The sequence below is a fragment of the Pinus tabuliformis genome, chromosome 3_1 (assembly GCF_031772625.1).
Source record: "Pinus tabuliformis cultivar Carrire ecotype Pingquan chromosome 3_1, CPIR1, whole genome shotgun sequence".
Lineage (NCBI taxonomy): Eukaryota > Viridiplantae > Streptophyta > Pinopsida > Pinales > Pinaceae > Pinus > Pinus tabuliformis.
The window spans coordinates 41,942,043-41,965,453 of record NC_142301.1 but is presented as its reverse complement, the minus strand read 5'-3'; the positions used below and the strand labels follow the sequence as shown (position 1 = coordinate 41,965,453).

At 38.8% G+C, this 23,411-nt stretch overlaps 1 protein-coding gene across 3 annotated transcripts in view; it reads left to right on the top strand.

Moving 5' to 3' along the window:
* Nucleotides 1–21,247, top strand: part of LOC149185671 (disease resistance protein RUN1-like) — a 32,575-nt gene extending 11,328 nt beyond the window's left edge. Inside the window, exons 4-9 of one of the 3 annotated variants that reach the window (XM_089410765.1) lie at nt 18,264–18,421; nt 18,507–19,504; nt 19,591–19,854; nt 19,983–20,398; nt 20,519–20,655; nt 20,718–21,247. In XM_089410765.1, coding sequence (XP_089266891.1) covers nt 18,264–18,421; nt 18,507–19,504; nt 19,591–19,854; nt 19,983–20,398; nt 20,519–20,655; nt 20,718–20,794 — 2,050 coding nt within the window. In that variant the 3' untranslated portion in view covers nt 20,795–21,247. Of the gene's footprint in view, nt 1–18,263; nt 18,422–18,506; nt 19,505–19,590; nt 19,855–19,982 lie in introns of all 3 variants that reach the window. The other 2 variants (XM_089410763.1, XM_089410764.1) reach the window with 2 other exon arrangements.
* The last annotated feature ends 2,164 nt before the right edge of the window (nt 21,248–23,411 follow it).

Genomic DNA, 23,411 nt, shown 5'->3' with positions numbered 1-23,411 from the left:
CGCTGACCCGACGCATACCCCTATGAGCTCCTAAATTTTTATGTTTTCTTGTAAGATAATGTCTCGAGCTATCCAAACTCTCTGCTTCAACATCATAAGATGTGTCTTGAAATGTTTGATCTTTCCATGAAATTTCTCTACTTGTGATTCTAATGCCCTGATGAATGTCCATGTTCCTGTCTGCATCGAATGCCTAACGACCACAGCTTCAACTTGAACCTTTGAATGACTCTCTGGGAATGGTTCATTTTGCACATTATGTTGTCATGCTGCTCCTAATGATCATGCTCATCATGTTGGTTCACTACTACTGGTTCCTTACTCAAATTTCCCTTGCCTCCTCCATCTGTGAAGACAATATGTTGTTCATCCTCTCCAATTGTCAAACATAGATGCACTGGTGGACTTCTATTTATACTTGATTGTTCATATTCTTTATGGACATCCCCCTGGAGACCTATGGGCTCAGTTGTATAGGAGTCTACCTCATCAATACCATTAGGTAGAATTTCGTCATGCACTTCCAAATGCTCGTCATCCTGCAAGTCTCCCTGAATAATGTCACGTTGCTGCTCACCATCTTGAAAATCAATAGGCCCAAATACAAAAGACTCCCCATGATCTAAAAGAATATCCTCTTGTTCTATCTATGTTGCCTCCTTCCTATCACTTAGACATGAATGGTTAAGGGCCCAAGGTCCCTTGCAGATAAAGCATAGTCCTCTCCTCAGTTCATTCTTTGTGCAGATTTTGTTCTTGCCTCCTCCATCAATCCTTCTCAACTCCTTCCTAGTCAGCACCATTTTGAGAAATTTTATGTTTTTCCTGACCAACTTCTCAACTAGATCATAGGTAGCTGGTGATACCTTTGGTTCCTTCCTCCAAATGGTCAACAATTTGGATCTTAGTATCTTGCAGATGTTAGCATCTCCTTCTAAGAATAGAGACACAATCTTTTGCATGCTTGTTTTGACACAATCTGGATGAGTTGATGTAATGTTGGTGTAAAATTCATGGAACACTTGGAAGATTAAGTCCTCACAGTCTAGATTCAGCATGAATGTGCCAAAGCTAAATTCTTCCATGAGTTCTAAGATTTTGCACCGCTTCTGAAAGGTAGGAAGCATGATGTTGTTCAACCCTTGAAGGGATTCTACTATCAACTACAATATCTCTCTCATGATATCATTATTGTAAGGCAGTAATGGTGATGTTAAAGCTATGATCCTGCTGAGACAAGAAGCAACTGTGAGCCAGGCTTCTTTAGAAGGATGCTCCTAGAGTTTGGGTTGTATTAATGCAAGCAGTGATGGCTTCAGAGCCCAACTGAGTTTCTTCCATTCTGGATGCCCCACCCTGGACAAACGCAAGTCTAATTCCTCCAACTTACAAAGGTCTATCACTGAATTTGTTTGTTGCAATTCAGATCCAAGTCCAGAGAGCTTATCTCCTCTTCCCTGTCCTTCCTTCACTTTCCATGGGTGCTTGGGTTGCTGAATGACATGAACTCTTTTCGAGAAAGTTCTGATTCTTTGACCATCATTTTGGTCTAAGGAGGTATTAATGTGTAAAGGACCATATATTCTCACTAGTTCATCAAGAAGTTTTTGAGTGTTTTCCAAGGCCTCTTCAAGACAACTCATCTTCTCACATACCAAAGCAGTTAAATATAGGGAGATTATATCAACATTCTGTCAATCATTTTACTTCCAATTTAGCCCATAGACTTGGAAGATAATAGCTAGGAATAAAATGATTTTTCCACCGTTTCTTCTTCTTTTTAATAATATCCTATCAAATTTCAATCTCTAAGATAAAATTCCCAGCAAATTTCACAAACCTATTTTCCTACTAGTACTATATTCCTTATGGCCCTTGATACAGTTCGGCTTCCTGATTCATTTGGGATTTTCCACCATTACTTGAGTTCCTCCTTCCAATACTAATGGATCTCCTCCTTTCCTTCCATTCTCAAAGAATTTGTTACCTGATATTTGAACCCGAGCCACAAAGACATATCAATGTGGTTGTCTGCTTAATCCCCTGTGCTGATGACTAAACACCCAACTTAAAGCCATCCAGCAAAGTAATTAAATATTGGTATTGGTTCCCAACAAAACACATGTACAAGAGGTGGCGCTGAGTTTCATGTGCAGGAGAGATGCTACTGTCCTCATATATCATCTTTCTTTGTTCATAAAGTGGATGTATAGTGTTGTCCCAATTTGATTTTTCGCTAGATTGAGGATGTTTGCAATTCGATCCCCTATTTGACTGGTGCCAAAACTTCCATGAATATACTACAAGGAATCGACCCTTTTTGTGATTATTCTCATCGCCTTGGGTAGTGTGATCTCTTAGTGTTCTAGATCAGGTGCATTAACTATGCGCTTTTTGTCCACGACACACTCTTATGTTGCAAATAAAATGTCGTCATCCCAAGTGTGTCCACTCTGATCAATTACTTAGAGCTCGTTAAACACCATTGGAGACCTTTAATCCAAGCAAGCATATATTGAGCAATATGGATGGAATCACTTTTAATTAAATGATAAATGGTTTGTAATAATTCTGAATATGCAAAAATCATAAACTACATCAGTTAGTTAACCATGTCACTACACCAACCAACAATGGTCAACCATGAATGGTCTAGATGTATTCAAATTATCTACACGTTGAGAAGGGATCAAGCCTGGTTATTCCACAACATGATTGAATGTCTAACACTTCGCTCACAACTGAGTGGTTTATGAATTCTCCCTCCATTCTCTGCAAACCAATGCAAGTGCTAACCCCTGATGGCTTCGACCTCTCTGCATGGTGCTCTTGTGAACCCTGATTTACTACAAATGGCTCACGGCCTTGTGATCTGCTCTCGACTGAATGATGCACCCATGGCTCTTGGTCAGTAGACTTGCTGCTCAGACGATCACTGCCCACAGGGTAGTGACCCACAACCTTTGCAATCCAATAAGATGTGGTTATATATCACAATATCTTTGCCCTGTATTAATCTGTCCTACCACAATCTCAATAGTTGGTGTCCTACTGCTGAGTGATGGTCACGATTTTGCAAACATGTATAGTCTTACGACCCTCCTATATGGCTCCCTCGTACCTGCAAATTTGTGGATCAACCTAGCGATAGAATACTAGCATATAGTGTATGGAATTGGTGTCTCAGTAATCTTGTGTGTCCCTCAACAGCTGTGGTGAGGCTCGATGGATCGCGTGACCTCTTACAACTGATTGGATGGCACACGGTCTTTGATATGATCCCAAACGTCTTTCAGGCACCCATTGACTCTACCAGAACTACCATGGCAGCCCAATCTCTGAATAAACTCTTCAGGTGTGAGTCAACGACGACTTGCTCTCCCACGGATCTTCAACGAGGCATGAAGAACACACCCGAACTTCTGCTCCCTGGCTTGGCTCTAGCTGGCTCATGTTGGCGTAGAAATAACAACAGGGTCGAGACCCCGGTTCAGGCACAGGGGCCAACAAGGCTCCGTTGTAGTTTAGCACAACACCGACATTTTCACCTTACCTGGAAAGGGTAAGGAGTATCACCAAAGGCGTGTCACAACCTTAGTTAGATGAGGGCTAGAATCCAACATCAAGGAAAACCATATCAAAGAATAGAGACCAGATAACATAGAGTCATTCTACAAGGAAGTCAAATCACAACAGGTCATATATGTTGTAACAGAAAGACTACTTAAGCATGTGCATACAATTTTTTTTAAAGAGCCCAAATAACACACAGGTAACACACTATGATCCCAATAACAATCTTCCTCTTTAATATGCTAGGTAAATACATTACATCAGGCTCAAGGCCTATTCCTCAACATCTAGAACTCTAACAAGGTAGAATACAAGGTTACAGAAAGATAGACACAACGCTGCTCTCATCGCTTCGCTACACAGGAAGAGAAATATCCACCATAGCAGTCACGAGACAACAACCAACCCTTCTCAGTTCTCCTTTCTACCTTTTATCTTCTTCTTTCTTCTCTTTGCGCGCCAACCTAATCTTCTAGTTCCTTCTCCCTTGCTCGATTGTCTTCATTCCTCGGCTTCCCTTGATCTTTTCTGGCTCGGCTGTATCTGCTTCTTCCCACCACCCCTGCACAAATGGCGATCTTCTGCAAGTTCCTTCCCCTTTCCTTGATTGTTGTTTCAGCAATAGGCCCCGACCACAATTCATTGACTCGCACTCGAGTCAATCTTTCTTCGGCGTCATTAGTGTTATTGATGCTACTATTGGTGGTGTTGTTGATGATGCTTCTGCTGGTGGTGTTGTTGCTGATGCTTCTGCCGGCGCTGGTGGTGTTGCTTATGTTGCTGGTGTTGGTGCTTATTTTGCTACTGCTTCCTCTTGGTTGGTCTCTTTAAACGAAGGCCCCAATTCAGGGACAACCATGATGGTGACCTGGTGGAATCGAGTGTAGCCATTAAACGCTGTCTGCTAGGCCTTTGTGATTGTAACATCCTGTCCGAGGAATTCAGATGTTGCGTCGGACATCGGGTGAGCTGGATGGGGCATCAACAAGGAAGTCCAATGTGTTTCCATATCCTCGGTTAGTTGCTGTAGTGTCTCTAGGTGTGTTTGAACTGGGGGCCAAAGATCCCAGAGTATTTTCTTTGTCCTAGCTGACTCATCTTCGATATGTTGAACGCATGCCTCCAAAACGTCTATCTCTGCCCTGAGCATTTTCCTCTGTTCTTTGTATTTAGTGTTCCTTGCATCGGTGATGAGCTCATTGACTCAGTCATGGAGTGGGTAGACCGGTTGGTTTTTCTTCATAAGGCTTCCTAACTAGTCGTGAACTTGTTGTAGGAGGGTGTAGGTGTCATTTGCGACATTTACAATGGAATCCTTGAGGGCGACTGCGACGTTTATCTTCTGTTCTATCTCATTGGCATATGTTGTCGCAGGGTCCGACAATGCACTTCTTGTGGCTGTGAGAGTTTTCTCGAGTTCCCGATTGGTAGAGATTAAGTCATGGCATACAGTCTGAATATGGTCACAACATTCGACCAATGTGCAAGCTGAAAAATATTATGGGGCATTAGTCACAACATTAGAAATGGAAGGCCACAGTACCTGGAATTTTGTGGTGTTTTGTTCCAGCTGCCCCTGGAGTTGTTTTTTATCTTGGTGGAGTTGATCACGTTCGACTATGAGGGCAACAATTTGTTGTTGTTGTTGCTCATGGTTGACAGTTAGATCATTGGGCAGTGTTGTGGCGTTTTGTGCGGCTTGCTGAATAAAAGTGAAGAATTGGGCTAAGGACTAGCCCTGAAGATCATCATGGTGCATAGTTGATGGATATGGGAACCGACTCTGCAAGGGCTCCCCACTGGCGACTATCTTGTTCGAGTGTCCGTGGAGAGAGGTGGCCTATTGTGACAGTTCAACCAATGGGGGAGTGGTTTTGATGGAGACAGGGAGTGGTGTAACTGGAGGAAACATATGAAGTGGTAGTGACACTGGGTTGATAGTGGTGGTGAGCGACTGGGTAATGATGGGTCTTGTGCTTAGTAGTGCACCTGACTCTAGCAATAAAGACACCATGGAAGCGGTGACGAGTTCTCCGTTGGGGATTGTTGTGATGGATTGGATAACAGAATCAACTTCCATGTTCGTCTTCGTGCCCAATAGTGTCCCAGAGTGTATAGTGTCTGAGAGGGTAGTGGATGTGGATGGAGTATGTGACGACGGGTTGCGTGAGCTAGATGTTGCAACTAAATTGGAGCGAGGAATTTCTTCAATGATGGGCGAGGTGATATTGGATTGGGGCTCTTCAATGGTGAGGTCGACAATGTGACTGGCAGGGGTCGATTTCTTCTTTTGGTCCCGACTGGAGGTTTTTTAGCTTTTGACTTACGGGGTTTTGGAATGGTGGGGTTGGACTGTGAATTGAGGTCCTACTACCGACATTGCAACAACTAAAGGGGAAGTACTCAAAGGACCTTGTTTTATTAAACTTGAAACTTAGGAAATTTGGAAACCAAACCTGTTGAGATCCCAATGTTGGCGATGGTTTCCTTCAAGGAGCTCATTTGATTCTTCAGTTGTTTGATGACTGGTTGTATCTCCTCCTTAGCTAGGCGTTTCTTGGAATCCACAACTATCTCTCCTGCTATTTCTTGAGGTACCATCCTGTCAAAGAAATATATGTGTTTACCTTCCCAAATCTCCCCTACAATTCCTGGCAAAGAACCGACCTTTATGTGGAAACTTCGACTGACAACATAAACTTTTGGGGTCGCATCTGGAAAGTATGGGTGTGAACGTAGTGTTGCCTCACACAAGTGCTCCCACGACTAACACTGAATTAAATCTCTGCCCAATATTCATCAAGTAGGGACTTGGGAATCTATTCTGCAGCTTTGATTACTGCCAACATTTTTATGTACCATCTACTAAACGAAGCCTCATTTATCTCCTTGCTGCTTGGGTCCCTCCAAGTTCTCCAAGGTGCATAACTTAGGACCAAAGGTTGGTCTTCTGTGATGGAAGCTACCTCCCGACCCTCTAGTGGGCACAATTTGCACATTGCCATAGCAACAAAAAGATAACCATAATAAAATGGGTGGACCACTTGTAGACATCTTCACATGCTTCGAACATCTCCTGGAGGAGAAAAGCACACCAATTTCGCTGGGAGCCTACTGTGCAATGCTCCGCGACTGAAATCATATTCAGCGTGAACTCATTCTTAGAGAAGTGACGCATCATCTTCCTCACAATAATGTAGCAAGCGAACTTGATTTTTGGGGAGTTGATCAAATCTACGCGTGCTTCCTTTCCTCCTCTCTTAGTATCATACTTGGTGTAGTAGTCGTCATCCCCTATCTTCTTCGCTCTCTTGGAAGTCATTTGGAATGCAGTTGAAACTGCGTCTCCTCCTGCTAACAACCCAGTGAGCCTTTGAATCTCTATTGCATGAATTGGGTATCTTTGTCGAGCCAGAGCAATCCTCCATGCATTTCGTCGATCAATAACTTTGTACATTGCATCGCTGCTAGAGTCATCCCAAACACTAGCAAACTTCTCAAGGTCAGTAAGGTGGACTGTTGGATTCCTTTGAAATAAATTTTGACTTTGATTGTTTCACTCTCGTCTTCCTTTGTGACTAACTCTGTGTAGCCATCGTGTTTCATGGCCGGAAATTGGAATGAGTTCGAAAGATCATTGTTGACTAGCCCGACCTTGTCATACTTGCCGTAAAGCCGCTGCATTACTCCAATTATTTCATCCAACCCCAACTCTGGAACATATACAATTTTCTTCGTCATCTCGAAGCGGCGCTGATAAACACAAATTACAGGGGGATGGTACCTAATCCTAGAACAATAGAAATTAGAACCAAACTGCAAATGAAACAACTCTACCACCTTGGCTTCAGACTTTGAGGAATTCGACATTGCCATGAAAAGTAAGTAGACCAACTCAACATGACATTTCTGATGAACCTCCTAACCAATTACTACAACAACTTTCCCTATGCATACTCAATCGTGTCAATCCTACTGTCGGCTGAGCTGGACCTGACTCGAACGAAACAATTTTGAAAAAGGAAAGGTGGAGTTGATGGGTAATTATGTTATAGTGATGGAAGACATTTAGGATTTAATTATTGCTATAATGGGAAAGATTTAACGGGAATCTGGGCTGAAACCAACATTATTGTCTAATTATTACAGAAAAGACTCTTAACATGTGTGACCCCCACTCTTATTACAGTAAGGGTTGGCCGTTGGCCTGGTCGTCAACCCCGTGGGTGTTAATAATACCATGACCCTGAAGTTTAAGGGGATAGACCAGCAGGAGTGGGTGGTTATCCCCGACCCACTGCCGCATGGCCCAATTGGCCATAGTTTTCACACTTAAGGGTTATTGAGCAATTTAATTATCCAACAAATTGCACCTTTGGCGGGCGAAATTGTCGCCTCCATAGAGGAAAACAGGGAAAAATTGTAGCGTTGTTAGATTGTTTATCCATTTTGTAGGATTGATAACAGGGAAAGATTTTTCAGAGCTTGTTGAATGGGCTATAAGGGTCTCCAAGAGATAGAGGAGATGGATTTGTCTCTTCAAATGGAGAACATTGAATTGAGAAGAATGCTTGAAATTGCTGAAGAGGAGAAGAGGCATTTGCACCTCCAATTGCAGCAAGTGCTTGAGGAACAAGTTGCTGAAAGTTCCACTCTTGTGACAGTAAAGGAAACCTCCAAAGTGAAGCCAATATGTGAGCATGGTTCAAACAGAGGTTATGAACTGTATGAGGAAAATGATGCATATGAATTTTGTAAGCATCTCATAGATTCTCATCATATGTCATTTGGTAAGAGTGGGTGGCTAGAGTCATCTACAAAGTCATCATCAACATATGAAGCAGAAAAGGTAGATGGAAATTTCAAGGAGGTAATAAGAATCTCAAGTTCAAATCCTTCTATTTATGCTCATAGAAACTTTTTTGTAGCATTTGAACAACATACTAGAGGCATTGTTATGAAGATGCTATCTAAAATGGGTTATGAAGGAGGAGGCCTCGACATCAATGGCCAAAGGATTACCAATCGAATAATGATGCAAGAGATACCAAAATATAAAGGATTGGGATATGGTCAAAGAGAGTTTGGAGAATGCTCTAAACGGTTAGAGGGAAATCAATCACCAGAGGATGATATGTCACACCAAGATCGTGGTGATAATGTTCATTTGTATCCTAAGAGAGATGGATGCTTTAAATGACCTTTCATGCCATTGTTCGATCCACATCGTCAAAGTTGTAGCCCAATGGAAAGGTATAAATTTCATGGGTGTTTTCCAAATGTTGGTAATTTTGACTATTTGTGGAACATGTATCCCTGCACTTTGTGTGATGCATTTGACCATTGTGTGGTTGTTTGTGAGAAACACATGGTAATGTTCAAAAGCATGGATCATATATTGGCATCAAACTTGATGAATCTCCTTCACTTTTTAGGACTTCCTTGTTGGAAAGCAAGATAAAGTACTTTTGTACCCATTGTAAGATGCATGGGCATGGGAATGATTGATGTTGGAAACTACATCTAGAGCTTTGTTCCAACAAGGATAAAGAGATTGTGCAAACCAATGCAAGGGAAGAAAGAAGTGGAAAAGAGGACTCGCAGCGTTCCTAAGGAAACCTTCAAAGAAAAGTATATGCAAAAAGAGAACCCATAAGCCTAGAAGAGGCAAAGTTTGGGTAGATTGTTTGTATAGTTTGTTGCTTTGTAAATTGTAAAAGCTTGTTGTTGTCATTACCTGTTTTGGGTACTTTATAAAGTGAACAAGAATAATCACTATGAACAACAAGTATGTGCTTTTCATTGACATGTTATGTAGTTGGCTTGTTTATAAGTCCAAATGTTTGAGGACTTTTGGAATGTACAATGTTTGTTGTCCAAGTTTGTCATGTACTAACCAATGCAAGCGTTCAAGATGAAACTTGTTGTGAATAGAATCTTTGTTTAAGATTATACAAGATGACTATGTTTTTGCAGGCAAATCGAATTATGTCATTGAATTTTTACAGCGGTGTACTTTTTTGTACAAGCTCATTTTCAGGACATTAAATAAAATTTGAATCAAAGCATGATAGGCATTGTATTTCTTATGATTTCCAAGATGGAAAGTCAAGTTTGTCTTCAACAAAGGAACTTCGGGATGAAGTTGTTTGAGCCATGAAATATGGGTTTAAAGAGAATGCTCATATTCCACTCATCAGTGTTTTTGTTCCTGCATCAACAATAAGAATTTTGGCTCGATTCTTGACAAGACGGTAGGTCTTCACGAAGAAGATAGGTGAAGTACCTTCATTGGAGCTTAAAGGGCACCAATTGAAAACAAATAATTATAGATTGAGTTTTGGGTAATTTTTTATTTTCAACCTCATTTTATTTACTAGGAGAAGTAAACTTTTGGAGTCCAAAAGTTTCCAGTGGGGAGGTATGATCCGGTGATCAAATTTTAGTTCAAAAATTAAAGTGCCAAAAATGTTTCGAAACTAACATCAAGTCTAAGTATTCGTTGTTCTGAATCCAACAACACTCGTTTCAACTCAATCCGATAATGTATGCTTAAGTTATCACGTCCTGATCGTTTGTCCCAATAGCTAAAAAATTAGCAGGTTTGCTGACTAGGTAGCTGATTGGGCTATCGTACTTCTGACATCATCAGTTGACTTGGCATGTATGGACTAATGAGATCATGCCAAGTGGCAGCGTCGTATTGGTCGAATTTGATTGGGTTGATTTGTGTGTGGTGGACTAATTAGGGTGTGCCATGTGGCCCAACTAGAGGCTGCCACGTGACACCCCATGGTTGGCCTAAAATTTTGGTATGGGTCAGACAGGATGGGTAGGATTCGAACATGCAACCTTAGATCTAGTAGACTAGCACCTTGTCACTTCGTCACAAGGGTGATTCTTACCCCCACAAGGGCCTCAGACCTATGTAAGATTTATGAAGCACATATATGGGAGGAGGGGATAGGCGGTCAGCCCTGACCCCTGGTCGTCTGCTCTCCATATGACCATGGCAAAAAGGGTTGGGGATCGGGGACTAGCCCTGATCCCTAGTCACCAACCAGCTACATGACCACAGGTGCATCGAAGTAGATCTCAACAGAAAAGGGCTTAAGATTAGCTCTAGCCCTGGTCACGGGGACTTACATATGACCTTGTCAGTGTATTGGAGTGAGCTCAACAGAGATGGGGTTTGGGATATCCCTCGACTCCAGTCATATGGGTGCCATAGAACCTTGACAGAGCGCTCACCAGTGGGGAGTTTGAATAGGGGCTAGCCCTAGGCCATATGGCCACCAACTTGACCGCAACACCATGGAAGAGGGGGCTCAACGGTAAGGGCGGGATGTTGGCTCAGTCCTTGGCCCTGTGGGCACTAATAAGACCGCAACCCCGAAGTTTAAGGGGCTAGACTAGCGGGGGCGGGCAGTTAGCCCCATTCCCTACCCACATGGCCCATGTGGCCATAGTTTCCGCACTTAAGGGTTATTGGGCAATTTAATTATCCAACAAATTTCACCTTCGATGGGTGAAATGTCGCCTCCACAGCGGAAAACATGGAAAAATTGTAGCGTTGTTATATTGTTTATCCATTTTGTAGGATGGATAATAGAGAAGGAGTTTTCAGAGCTTGTTGGAGCCATAACTTGGTGAGTTTTTGGCCTTTTGGAGCTCAAGAAGAGTCTAGATAGGGGTTTTTGGACATTCTGGATCCAATGGTGACCTCTATTTTTTGATTGGAGCATATCTAAAGAGAATTTTTGTAGGTTCAAGTCCATGGATGTATGGATCAATCAATGTTTTGGAGTAGTTCTTGAAGGTGTTAGACCATGGGGAAGGCCTTGTAGGTTTTTCTTACCTTCAGATGTTTACTGCAACAGCTGTTACTTACAGGGTTCAACTCATCTATTATTTTCTCACTATGTCTTGTTGAGGAAATCTTTATTTTGTATTTCAATGTGGAATTGAAGTGCTTGTATGCTCATGTATGCTCATTTTCAGATGGAGTAGAAGATCTTTGTAGGAGACACTTTTTTATCGCTGATGGTTTCATCACTGACTGTAGGTTGTCATGCTGTTTATAGTGAGAGTTCTTTGTAGTAGAACATTTCCTTGAAGGGGAAACTAGCCACTTGTTTTATTAACAAACTTTCTGTACTCTTTTTCACTAAGTATATGGAGCAGTCTAGCTATGTTGGCAGACCCAAAGATGTAGCCCAGGAGGGGTGAACTCCGTCACCAAATTCTTTGTTGTTGCTCTTCATGAATGCCTATATGAGTTATATGATAATATTTTGCTTATTTTTTATGTTTACATGAAAAGCTAACTCGTAGTCCTTGAAGAGACCTTTGAAAACCTGTTTTGTCATAAGACCCATTTTTCCTTGCAAAGCGTCAAGAAGAACGATCACTTTTAGGAAGGAGAAGATCCCCTCCAATTTCAGATCATATGTGGTTTGATTCCTATACATTCTATTGGTGGACATCTCTATTACATCACCTTCATTGATGACTTCTCAAGAAAGACATGCATATATTATTTGAAGCACAAGGATGAAGCCTTCAAAATGTTCAAGGAGTTCAAAGCTTTGGTCGAAAATCAAACAAGGGAAGAAAATCAAGATATTCAGGTTTGACAATGGTGGAGAGTACATTTCGAATGAGTTCATCAATTATTGCAAGAAGGAAGATATCAAGAAAGATACAATTGTTCCTTATACTCCTGAACAAAATGGAGTAGTTTAAAGAAATAACAAGTCTATTGTAGAAGCTACTTATGCCATGCTTCACGATCAAAAGTTGCCAAAGTTCCTTTGGGGAGAAGAAACAAATGTTTCTGTCTAGGTTCAAAATAGGGTGCCTCATCAAGCATTGGACAACAAGACCCCTGAAGAAGTGTTCACAGGTGTCAAGCCTGATGTTGGCCATCTCCATATCTTTGGATGCCATATATATTTCCATGTGACAAAGGAAAAAAGAAACAAGCTGGAAGCCATGGGAAGAAAAAGGTGCGTTTGTTGGATATTGTGAAAATTCTGAAGCTTTTAGAATATATATTCTAGGTCAAAGGTGTTGAAGAATCTAGGGCAGTTAGCATTAGATAGATTCTTCTATACTTGATAACAATTTGTGAAATGCTTTTACTATTTATCTTATCTTAATCTTCTTCTTATTCTGAGTGTGTGTGCTTCATCAAAATGCTACCAAAACAAAGAGACAAGAACACAAGAAGTTGGCATTCTACCAAGGCCAAAACCTCTCTCTCTTGGAGAGAAAAACCCACACATAATTCTTCTTATAGAGATTCTAATTGACAAACACCAAGAGCCTCTATGCCACTCCAAGACCAAGACACCAATCCTCTTCCTTTGTTACTATTGAGATCATCTTCATCTCTGCTATTTCACTGAGGTCATCCTTATTGCATTACAGTAGTACCATTGTTGCAGCTTCATCTAGATGATTGCTGCACCTTCACTGAGATCATCACCATGTCAACTAGGTCTCTATACTGACCTTGTCTTCATCGAGATCATGGTTGTATTTACATGATTACTTCTATGAGAGTATAGTTGTACTTAGAATGTATGCCAAGACATAGAACATTACTGTAGGATCACTGAGGTTCTTGTCATTACAATGAGACTGTGACTGTGAGTATGTCAAGAGTGTATCATCCTCTCATAACATATATGCCAAGATTGTGTGTTCTACTGTGGGATCATCGTGATCCTTAACCATGACAGTGGTACTGAGATCCTTCTCATCACATATATGAAAAGACTGTTCATATCCACTGCGATTGTGATAGTATTCTTCCTACACCAACACTGTTTCAGAGACATCCGAAAATGTGTCCCTATAATGCGGATCGCAGACCCCTATACTTGTCCGATATTTCAGAGATCTGAGTTGTAGAGAGATGTCTGAAATTTCTTGACTTTAATTCTAAACTTACAGGGCTATTTATAGTGGTTTTACCCACATATTAAGCCAACCTGTCAGTGTGAACAGATGTGTCGCTATTTGCAAGCTAACATGACTTTTATTTAGTTCATTTGCTGGCCGACTTCATCCTGAGGATTGTGCTTGTCTTGGAGGGTTTTTCTAGACATTCAGTTTGACCCATATACATTACACATAGGCTCAAGAAGAGCTATTCAATTTTCTTTTGAATCTTTGACTTGCCTAGACCTATGGAATGAGCAAGAAACTCAGTGATATAGTTTATAAAAATAATAATTCTTTTTCTTGACAAGTACAAAGATCAAAATTACATTGACGAATACCAAACCTAGTTACCCTTTTCTTCAACAAAAGGAAGGTTGAAATTAGCAAGGATGTAACGTTCGATGAAGATGTTTCCCTTAGAAAAGTAAGGGACCTTCCTCTGACTCCTCCTCTTGAGAAGAAGAATGATGATATGATATTCTAGATGGTCCTTCCGTGCCTAAATATGAGACAAATATTTTTGATGATCTCATGGAGCCCATGGACCCCTTAGATCCTCCATGTGATCTTCCTTCAAGGAAAAGGCCACTTTGGTTACATCACAGATTACAGGATGATGACAGATGAGTTCCTGTTCAAAGATCATTTAGAGAAAGGAAGTAACCATTCAGATACCTGGGATATGTTGCATCCATGAGTACTATATTCAAGTCGAACCTACCACCTTTGAAGAGGCCATGAAACAACAAGTTTGAAAGGATGCTATGGCCAAAGAATATGAATCAATTATGAAGAATGACATATGGGATGTTGTGCTGAGATCGAACGAGAAATCCGTGGTGACTTCAAAGTGGTTGTTCAAGATTAAACATGGAGTTGATGGTAGCATTGAGAAATATAAAGCAAGGTTCATAGCTTGAGGATTCTCCCAGAAAGAGGGAGAAGACTATGATGATATAATTTTACCTGTGGCTCGATATACAACCATTTGTTTGATAGTTTCTCTTGTTGCTAGTCAAGGATGGAGCCTTCATCAAATGGACGTGAAGACAACATTCCTCCATGGCATGTTATAGGAAGAAGTGTACATTGATCAGCCACAAGGATTTGAAGTAGAGGATTGAAAGACACATGTTTGCAAGTTGAAGAAGACATTGTATGGTTTGAAACAAGCCCCCAAAGCATGGTACACCCACATAGAAAATTATTTGGTGAAGCTAGGATTCACAAGAAGCAATGTTGATCCCAATCTATACTTCAAAGTAGTCCAAAGTATGTCATTGATTTTGGTTTTATATGTTGACGATCTATTCTTGATAGGTAGTGAGCCCATAATGATAGAGTGTAAGAGGGAGCAAGCCTTTGGATTCGAGATGAAGGACTTTGGACTCATGCACTACTTTCTGGGCCTTGAGGTGTGGCAAAAACCTAGTGAGATTTTCCTTTCACAAGGAAAATATGTCGTGAAGCTGTTGGAGAGATTTGGAATGACAAAATGCGAGTCCTTTCCCACACCGATGGAAATGGATTTCAAGAAATTATGTGGAGAAGTTGTAAGACCCGATTTGGCGAATCCATTCAAGTATAGACAATTGATTAGGGCTTTGATGTTCTTAGTGAACATCTATCCAGATATATGCTATGCAGTAAACAAATTGTGTCAATTCATGATCGAGCCTCTCCATGCACATTGGATCACTGTCAAACACATTTTGAGATATTTGCATGGGATGATCGCCCTTGGTCTGAGATATTCTGCCAAAGATGTTCGACTTCATGGATATCCCAATGTTGACTAGGAAGGAAACATTGTCGACATGAAGAGTACATCTGGATGTTGTTTTAGTCTTGGATCTGCCATGGTATCTAGGATGAGTAGGAAGCAAAAGTCTGTAGCATTAAGTACTCGTTGAGGCAGAGTACATTGCCGCTAGCCTGGCTAGCTGCAAAGCAGTTTGGTTGAGGAAGCTCTTTGGAGATCTATTTGAGCAGATCCTAGACACGACAATGATATATTGCGACAACAAGGGTGGGATATTTCTGGAAGATAATCTTGTATTTCATAATAAGTCCAAGCACATAGAGATTCAATATCATTACATTCGAGACTTGGTGCATAGAGGAGCCGTTAGACTCCATCATATATCGACAGATGAGAAGATTGCAGATATTCTCACCAAGGCTTTTATGAAGGGGAAGCTATTGGTCTTCAGAGAGCAGCTTGGACTGATGGATATGACCCCTCCTGATAAGGGGCATCACTGACAAGAACACTGAGCCGACTCTCCCCCCTGTCTGAGCTCCTCGGGTGAGGAATTGAGATAGAGGGCTCTTGGGGTTGAGGGCTCTTTGAACAAAAGGTTCGTTTATGTTGCTCCCCTATCTTTTACCCATAGGTTCGGAGTTGTTGCTCCCCTATCTTGGTCTTTAGATAGTATACCCTAGTTGGCATCATACCCACACGCTAGGCTTTTGGGAATACTACTCCCTATTTGGCCAACGGGTTGAGAGTGTACTTGGGGGTGTACAACCCAGGTTGATTATGATGCAAGTGTTCTACTACATGACTCTTGAGGGTCATTGCTGGGAATATCAGTTGGCAATAGGATGGGTTGAGATGTGCTCCGCTATATCACCTATTGCTAGATATGGGGTTGAAGGTATTTTTCTCCCCTGTGAGATTCAGGATTGAGATATGTTCCTCGTTGTAGTTTCAGGTTGAGATGTGCTCCTCGATATTGTTCTCAGATTGCAATATGCTCTCTAACATTATAGAGAGTGGTAGCTAATGCTCCCAGATTCTTCTTCTTCAGATTTGAGAATGTTTCAGCAAATAGAGTTGAGCAAAGATGGGACATGATATGATGACGTGATACACATGACATGATGCAGTTAGAATTTCTCCCTAGCTGAGAGGGAGTGTTAATTTTGCAACTTAGTGACAAATTCCAACCATGGGACTAGATTCCTCTTTTCAAGAGAACCATTTTTTACTATTGAAGCAGTCAATTTGGACCAGGGAAAGTGTTCTTATGAAGAAAATCCCACATCTGCACATTTGGATAGGTCGGCCCTAACAGGAAATTGGTCACCCTTGGAAGCCTATAAATACAAGAAACCTCAAGCTCATTTGGACATCACCAAGCATCATCTTCTTCTCTTTTTCATTGATTTGTTCGCACAGGTCTGAGGTTGGGTTGAGGAAAGAGGTTCACATAGGTCCAAAAATACAGGGTCTGAAGCTCGCACAAGTTCTAGGGTTTTGTGTCACCATTGCAAGCTCGTCAAAAGCAATTTTCGGCTATAACTGCAGGCTAGTAGGGTCAAGGGTGCAGTTGGAAGGTCCTAGCCGCATGCACACCTCTTTCTCCATGCGGTTGGGCTCTAGGGCTAAATTTGACTGCAAACTAGAAAAATTGTGTTTGATATATATTGATGCTGAAAACATATTTTTGAATGTTATTGGGTTATTTTGTTAGATGATTTTGTATAGGGCTCATTGTACTCTTCGCTGAACATTTTATGACAATCTAATAGAAGAATAATTTTCAAAGGATTTTTCCCCTTGTGGGGTTTTCCCCTGGTCTTTGACCAAACCCGGTGTCTCTCGTTGATGTGTTGATTGTCTCCATTATCATTGTATTTATTGTTCTATCTTCAATCAATGTTAATGATTGGAAAGATTAATTGTTATTGAAAAGATTGCTAATTGAAGAATTGAATTGGGCCAAAAGTAATTGAAACGACATAGAGCAACGTGAAAATTAACACTTTCGTTGACCCTCATTTGAATTTTATCTCTTCAAAATTAATTTTTCATCCATGGTTATATTTCTGCATATTCTATGGTGGAGTGTCCATTAGAAACTTTGACAACCTAAATCCTTTCACAATTTTAGGCCCAAAAATCTCTGACAATATGAACTATGAAAATCCACATTAGTTTATTGAGAAAAGTTATTAAAAATAAAGTAATGATTGATAAAAGATATTTAAATTGAAAATAAGGAAAAAATATTACTCAAAATTAAAATAACATAAAAGTAAAAAACTAAAATAATGTGGATTAGAAATTTAAAAAATAATAAAAATAAAAAACTATAATTAACGTGAAAAGAAAAACAGTATATTAAATAAATAAAGTAGCCTAAAAATGAAGTAAATTGGCTTTAAAAACAATGAATTTTTAAGCGAGATTTTGGTAAAATCGGATAAAATATCTCTATCACTAAACAACTTTACTTCATTTATTATTTGTTAATATAAAATATTAAAATAATATTTTTTTTAATTATTATTTGTTAATATAAAATATTAAAAGAATAAACTTTTAATTTTAACTTTGTGAATTAAAATATTTTTTATTATTTAATTAAATTTGGAAAAAAAAATAGATTTCAAGCTTTCGTTATCCATCAGGTTCTTGAGTGGTTTTCCAGACTAATCACGTAATCCATTTCTTAATACTCCACGTTTTGGAAAATGATAAAAAAATAATAATTTATTAATATAAAACTTAAAAATATAAAATGTTATACGAAAATATTTGATAGAGACAAACCTGCTCAAAGAATTATAATACAATAACCTGCACGTTACAACTCAAACCTTTACTCATCATTAAAATTTATATCGCGTCATCTTAAAAAAAAAAAGTCCACGTGTTCCATAACTAATGGATGACCATGTCCAATAGGCAGAAGCCAGTGTTTTAATGGACTTTCATTGACTTATTACAGGTTTTTCAAAGCCCCGGTAAACAAGGAGGATCTGGATAATTTCAGGCAAGACATAGATGGTATGTACAGGCAAATAAATACCCACATGGGTATTTGTATTTTAGATGGCCATAGCCGCAAGAAAGCTCTTCTCTCCAGAAGATATCCGGATCATGCAGGTGAATATATGATTGAAATAATTTGTTTATTTTAAATTCGTTCTTCCCACGAACATGGATCTGATGATTAATGCCGTTGAAACAGTTGGAATAGAGGAGTCGGTAAAAGAAATTATCGATCTTTTGGAATGGGCAAGTGACAAAAATGGCATTGCAATTATGGTGCATGGATTCGGCGGGATAGGTAAGACCACCCTTGCAGATGCCGTCTTTTCGTTCGCTGACATTCAAGGATGTAAATATTCTAAAGTTCAACTCTTCGAAAATATCGATTCAACTCCAAAGATACGACAGTTACAGAGATTGATGTTAAAAGATTTGATGGAACATGGAGAGACGGTTCCAGATATTAGAAGTGGGCATGGACAACGAGAAGTAGGCAGGATGTTAGAGGAGGTGCCCGCGTTTATCTACATAGATAATGTTTTGGGGCAAGAGGAGGTTGGGCAGCTTTTGCCCAAGGATATGAAAAGGGCCAAGAAGGTGAGGCTGCTTCTCACTGCACGTGATATAGATGTGCGCAGAGCGTTAAAAGTGAAAACAATACCCTATGCTATGAAAGGCCTTCATGACACAGAAGCTATGCAGCTTTTGGGGAGAGAAATCTATGATGATGAGACAGACTACGACAGGGAGGAGCAAATAAATTCTACCCAATTGAATAAGATTGTACAGTCATATGGCGGAATTCCAAAACTTTTGGAACTGGCAGGAGGATTCATACGAGAAGAAGAGGATAAGCAAAAAGCTTATAGAATATTGATGAAAGAGAAAGAAAAATGGGACACTGAAATTGGGAAAATAGAGTCCTACCTCTTTGCATACGACTATCTCCCTGAGATATCCAGAGATCCATTTCTGGATATTTGCTCCTTTTTTAAAGGATGGGACTGGGATACAGTGGCAGATATTGTGGGAGAGATTGAACTGCATATGCTGGAAAGTAGATCACTTGTCACCAGAGGCACAAATGGGGTTGTTGTTGTACACGTAGTCATTTTGTCAATCGGTTTGAAAAAGACAGAGGGAGTGAGATTCACATTCACCAGTGGAAAGCAAATTAAGGAGCTGCTAAATGAGAAGGTATCAAATCATGAAATTAATTTTGTTCCATAATATGTCTCTATCATTATGATAACTACTCAATTCTGTTTAATAATATCATGCAGGAAATTCCAGAGATCAAAGGTATATGGCTGAGTGAAAATAATAAAGATCTATTAGATATATCAGCATCAAAATTGGACTCAATGTGCAGTTCGTTAAGAGTTCTTGCATTGGGAAACTTTATAAAGGTGCAGGACAAATGTAATCAAACATTTAAAAAGTTGGTTTTTCTACAAGCTGCAGTTCCCCATCTTCCCTTTGATGTGTCCCAGTCAAAGGGATTGAAATATTTGAAATACGAACCAATGGATTTGAATTTCCACGAGGCAAGTCTCTTTCAAATAGTTAGTCCAATATCTCTTTCTTCAATTCTCAAAAAATGAATTCGTGTGTGAGATAGTTTTATTATTTTTAACGGTTCAATTTGATTATGGTTGTCACAAATAATTTGCAGATTCCCTCGAGTGTTAGGTTCATGGAGTTTGATGGAAGCTCACATTCTCATGCCTTGGAAATCTCTTCCGGCGATCTTCAGCATCTCGGGAATTTGCGGATACTTAGATTGACCCACTTTGTAGCGTTGAAGAAATTGCCTGAACAGCTGGGTGATCTAGTTAGTGGTTTGCAAGAACTCACACTTTCATATTGCAGATCTATACAGGAATTACCAGGGTCAATTGCAAAGCTCCAATCTCTAAGAGTAATCAGAATGGAGTACTGTTCGAGTATAATGCAATTGCCTGAAGATTTTGGATCACTGATTTCTCTGGAAAAACTCAATTTGCAGCGTTGCAACAATCTAAAAGTGCTTCCTAGTAATTTTGAGAAACTCACAGCATTGAAATTATTAGATCTATCCTATTGCGAGAGGCTACTAGATCTCCCTCATGGTTTAGGAAACTTAACATCACTTGCTGAATTAGATTTGAAGGGATGCAGCCAATTAAGAAGTATTCCAGAAAGCATTGGAGAGCTGAAGTATTGCGAGAGGCTACTAGATCTCCCTCATGGTTTAGGAAACTTAACATCACTTGCTGAATTAGATTTGAAGGGATGCAGCCAATTAAGAAGTATTCCAGAAAGCATTGGAGAGCTGAAGTCGTTGGCCTCCTCAGTGGATATGTCAGGCCGTTCAAGCGAAGTATTCCAGAAGAGCTGAAGTCGTTGGCCTCCTCAGTGGATATGTCAGGCCGTTCAAGCTTAAAAGAATTACCTAATGGGTTCTGCAACCTCTCCTTTTGTTATAATTTATATCAATGGATTTGACTTCAAAGAGACAAAAACATCAAAGCTCACACATGCCACTTATGTTCATTATTGTCCACTACCAAATCCTGATACGTCAAAAGTTGAGATGGAGGAGATGCCTTATTGGAACATGAGGTTATAAGATTTTGGACACACTTATGTTCTTTAGAAGAAATGTTGTCTAAAAGAGATGACAATGCCAAACTGGCAAGAATCCTTAACTCTATTAGTTATCACATTCCATGGATGATATTAATAGATAAAGATGGGGAAGTAATTACAGAAAATGGGCAAGATATGGTTTCCCTATACACACAGAGTATGGAAGAGAAAGCCAAGACATTGATGCAAAGCTTGATCAAGGGCTCCAAGGAGGACAAACAACAAGCTTTGTTTGAGTTAGAACAAAGATGATGTATTTAATGCTATGTATTAATATAAAGGAATTACATTTATTTATTATTTTCAATATGTTTTCTCATTTTTGTTTCACTATAATAATGTTATTTCTCATTATTAGTTTTTATTGTTGATTCAAAGATGCGTTGTCTTGAATTGTAGTGAGTTTAAAAGTATAATACAATCATAATCAAACACATAATTTCTTTGAAACAAGACATAAATCCAGTCAAGCAAAACCAAATACCATTAATCCCAACTAATGCGTTTTCTTAATATTGTTATTAAAAATAATTGTTTTAAGATTAATTTTTTTCCTTATTTTGAAAGGTAAAAGAGGTATTGCTTGAACAAAAAATGATATGTTTATTTGGTGGAGATGGCTCTGAAAAAGAATATATATGAAGGAGTTTACATTTTTCTTAAGGAACATATTAATAGAGTTTATTGATAATATTCATATAATTTATATCACTGGATTTGACTTCAAAGAGATAGAAAGATCAAAGCTCACAGATACCACTTATGTTCGTTATTGTCCACTGCAAAATATTCATATGCCAACAGCTGAGATGGAGGAGATGCCTTTGCTAAATTTATTGGAACATGAGGCTATAAGATTTTCGACACACTTTTATTCCTTAAAATAAGAAGTGTCTAAAAGAGATGACAATGCCAAACTGAAAAGAATCCTCGACTCTATTGGTTATCACATTCCATGGATGATATTAATATATAAAGATGGGGAAATAATTATACAAAATGGGCAAGATATAGTTTCCCTATATGTTAAGAGTATCGAAGAGAAAGAAAAGAGATTGATGCAAATCTTCATCAAGGGTTCCAATGAGGACAGAGAACAAGCATTGTTTGAGTTAGAACAAAGAAGATGTATTTAATGTTATGTATTATAAAGGAATTACATATTATTTATTATTTTCAATATGTTTTTTCTCATTTTTTTCACTATAATAATGTTTTTATTATTATTAATGTTTATTGTTAATTAAAGGATGTGCTGTCTTGAGTTGTGGTGAGTTTAAAAGTATAAGAGAATCATAATCAAACACATTATTTCTTTGAAATAAGACATAAATCTATTCAAGGAAAACCAACTACCCATTAATCCCAAACTAGTTTTAAAGTATGGAAAAAAGAATAAAAAAATTTAAATTATGTATCGATTTTCATATTTTTAACTAGTTGTATTAGAATGACAATTAACCTTTTCTCAACATGGACCACCTAAAGAGTTACATGTTCTAAGATCTTATATATTCCGATGTATTATCCAAGAAAAATAACTATTGGTTTATCATGAAAGATGTACAAAATGACCTTAACTACTCCTTAGGGGGCCTTTGCTTATATCACATCCTATGCCAACATATGTTTTATGTATCTATACTTTTTTTATACACACACTGTCATAAGTTAAAATGAGGTTATGGCCACATCCCCCAATGAGTAGTTCTCTTTTTACTAAAAGGGGTAAATATTCAATGGACTAAACCATATTATACCACCATTGAAACCTCCAAGAGAAGAAACTATGAAAGGGCATATTTTAGTTTATTCTGCATGAAGCATGATATTTCATATCTAGATAAATAAATACTGCTATTGGAATATATTAAGAAAATTTCATCCTAACAATATTGATAATCTTGTGTTAATAGGAAGATAAATGCAATTTAAAGGAATTATAAAACAATTCAGAAGGAAGTATGTGTCATATAGAAAATTTTCCATTTCCTCTTGGAACCCAAAATTTAAATGCTGTGTTGATCACTAAGAATTGAACTATATTTCCAACAAGTCCTTATTAGGGCACTTAAGCAATTGATTTTATTTTAATAAGAACGTGAGTTCACTATTATTATCAAACTAAGATAAAGGCATGTCTTTATGAATCACATCTCTACCATCAACCTAGGCTAGACAAAAGAGTTTCAAGATGTTTTTGTTGATGCATTATTGTTCAAAATTCACCCACAAAATGGCCTAAATTGTCTCAAAGACGTTTATTAGTTCTTAACTAATCAAATTTGATTAGAAGAGTATTCTATAAAGGGGACATTATCCGAATTTTTTTATTTTTATTTATTATCATCATTACAAAAGTGATACATAAGTTTGATTATTGAATATGAATAAGATTTATTTTTCCCTATGAATATTAAAACCTCTATGAATAACATTACACCCTATGAATATGAATCCTTAGATTAATAAA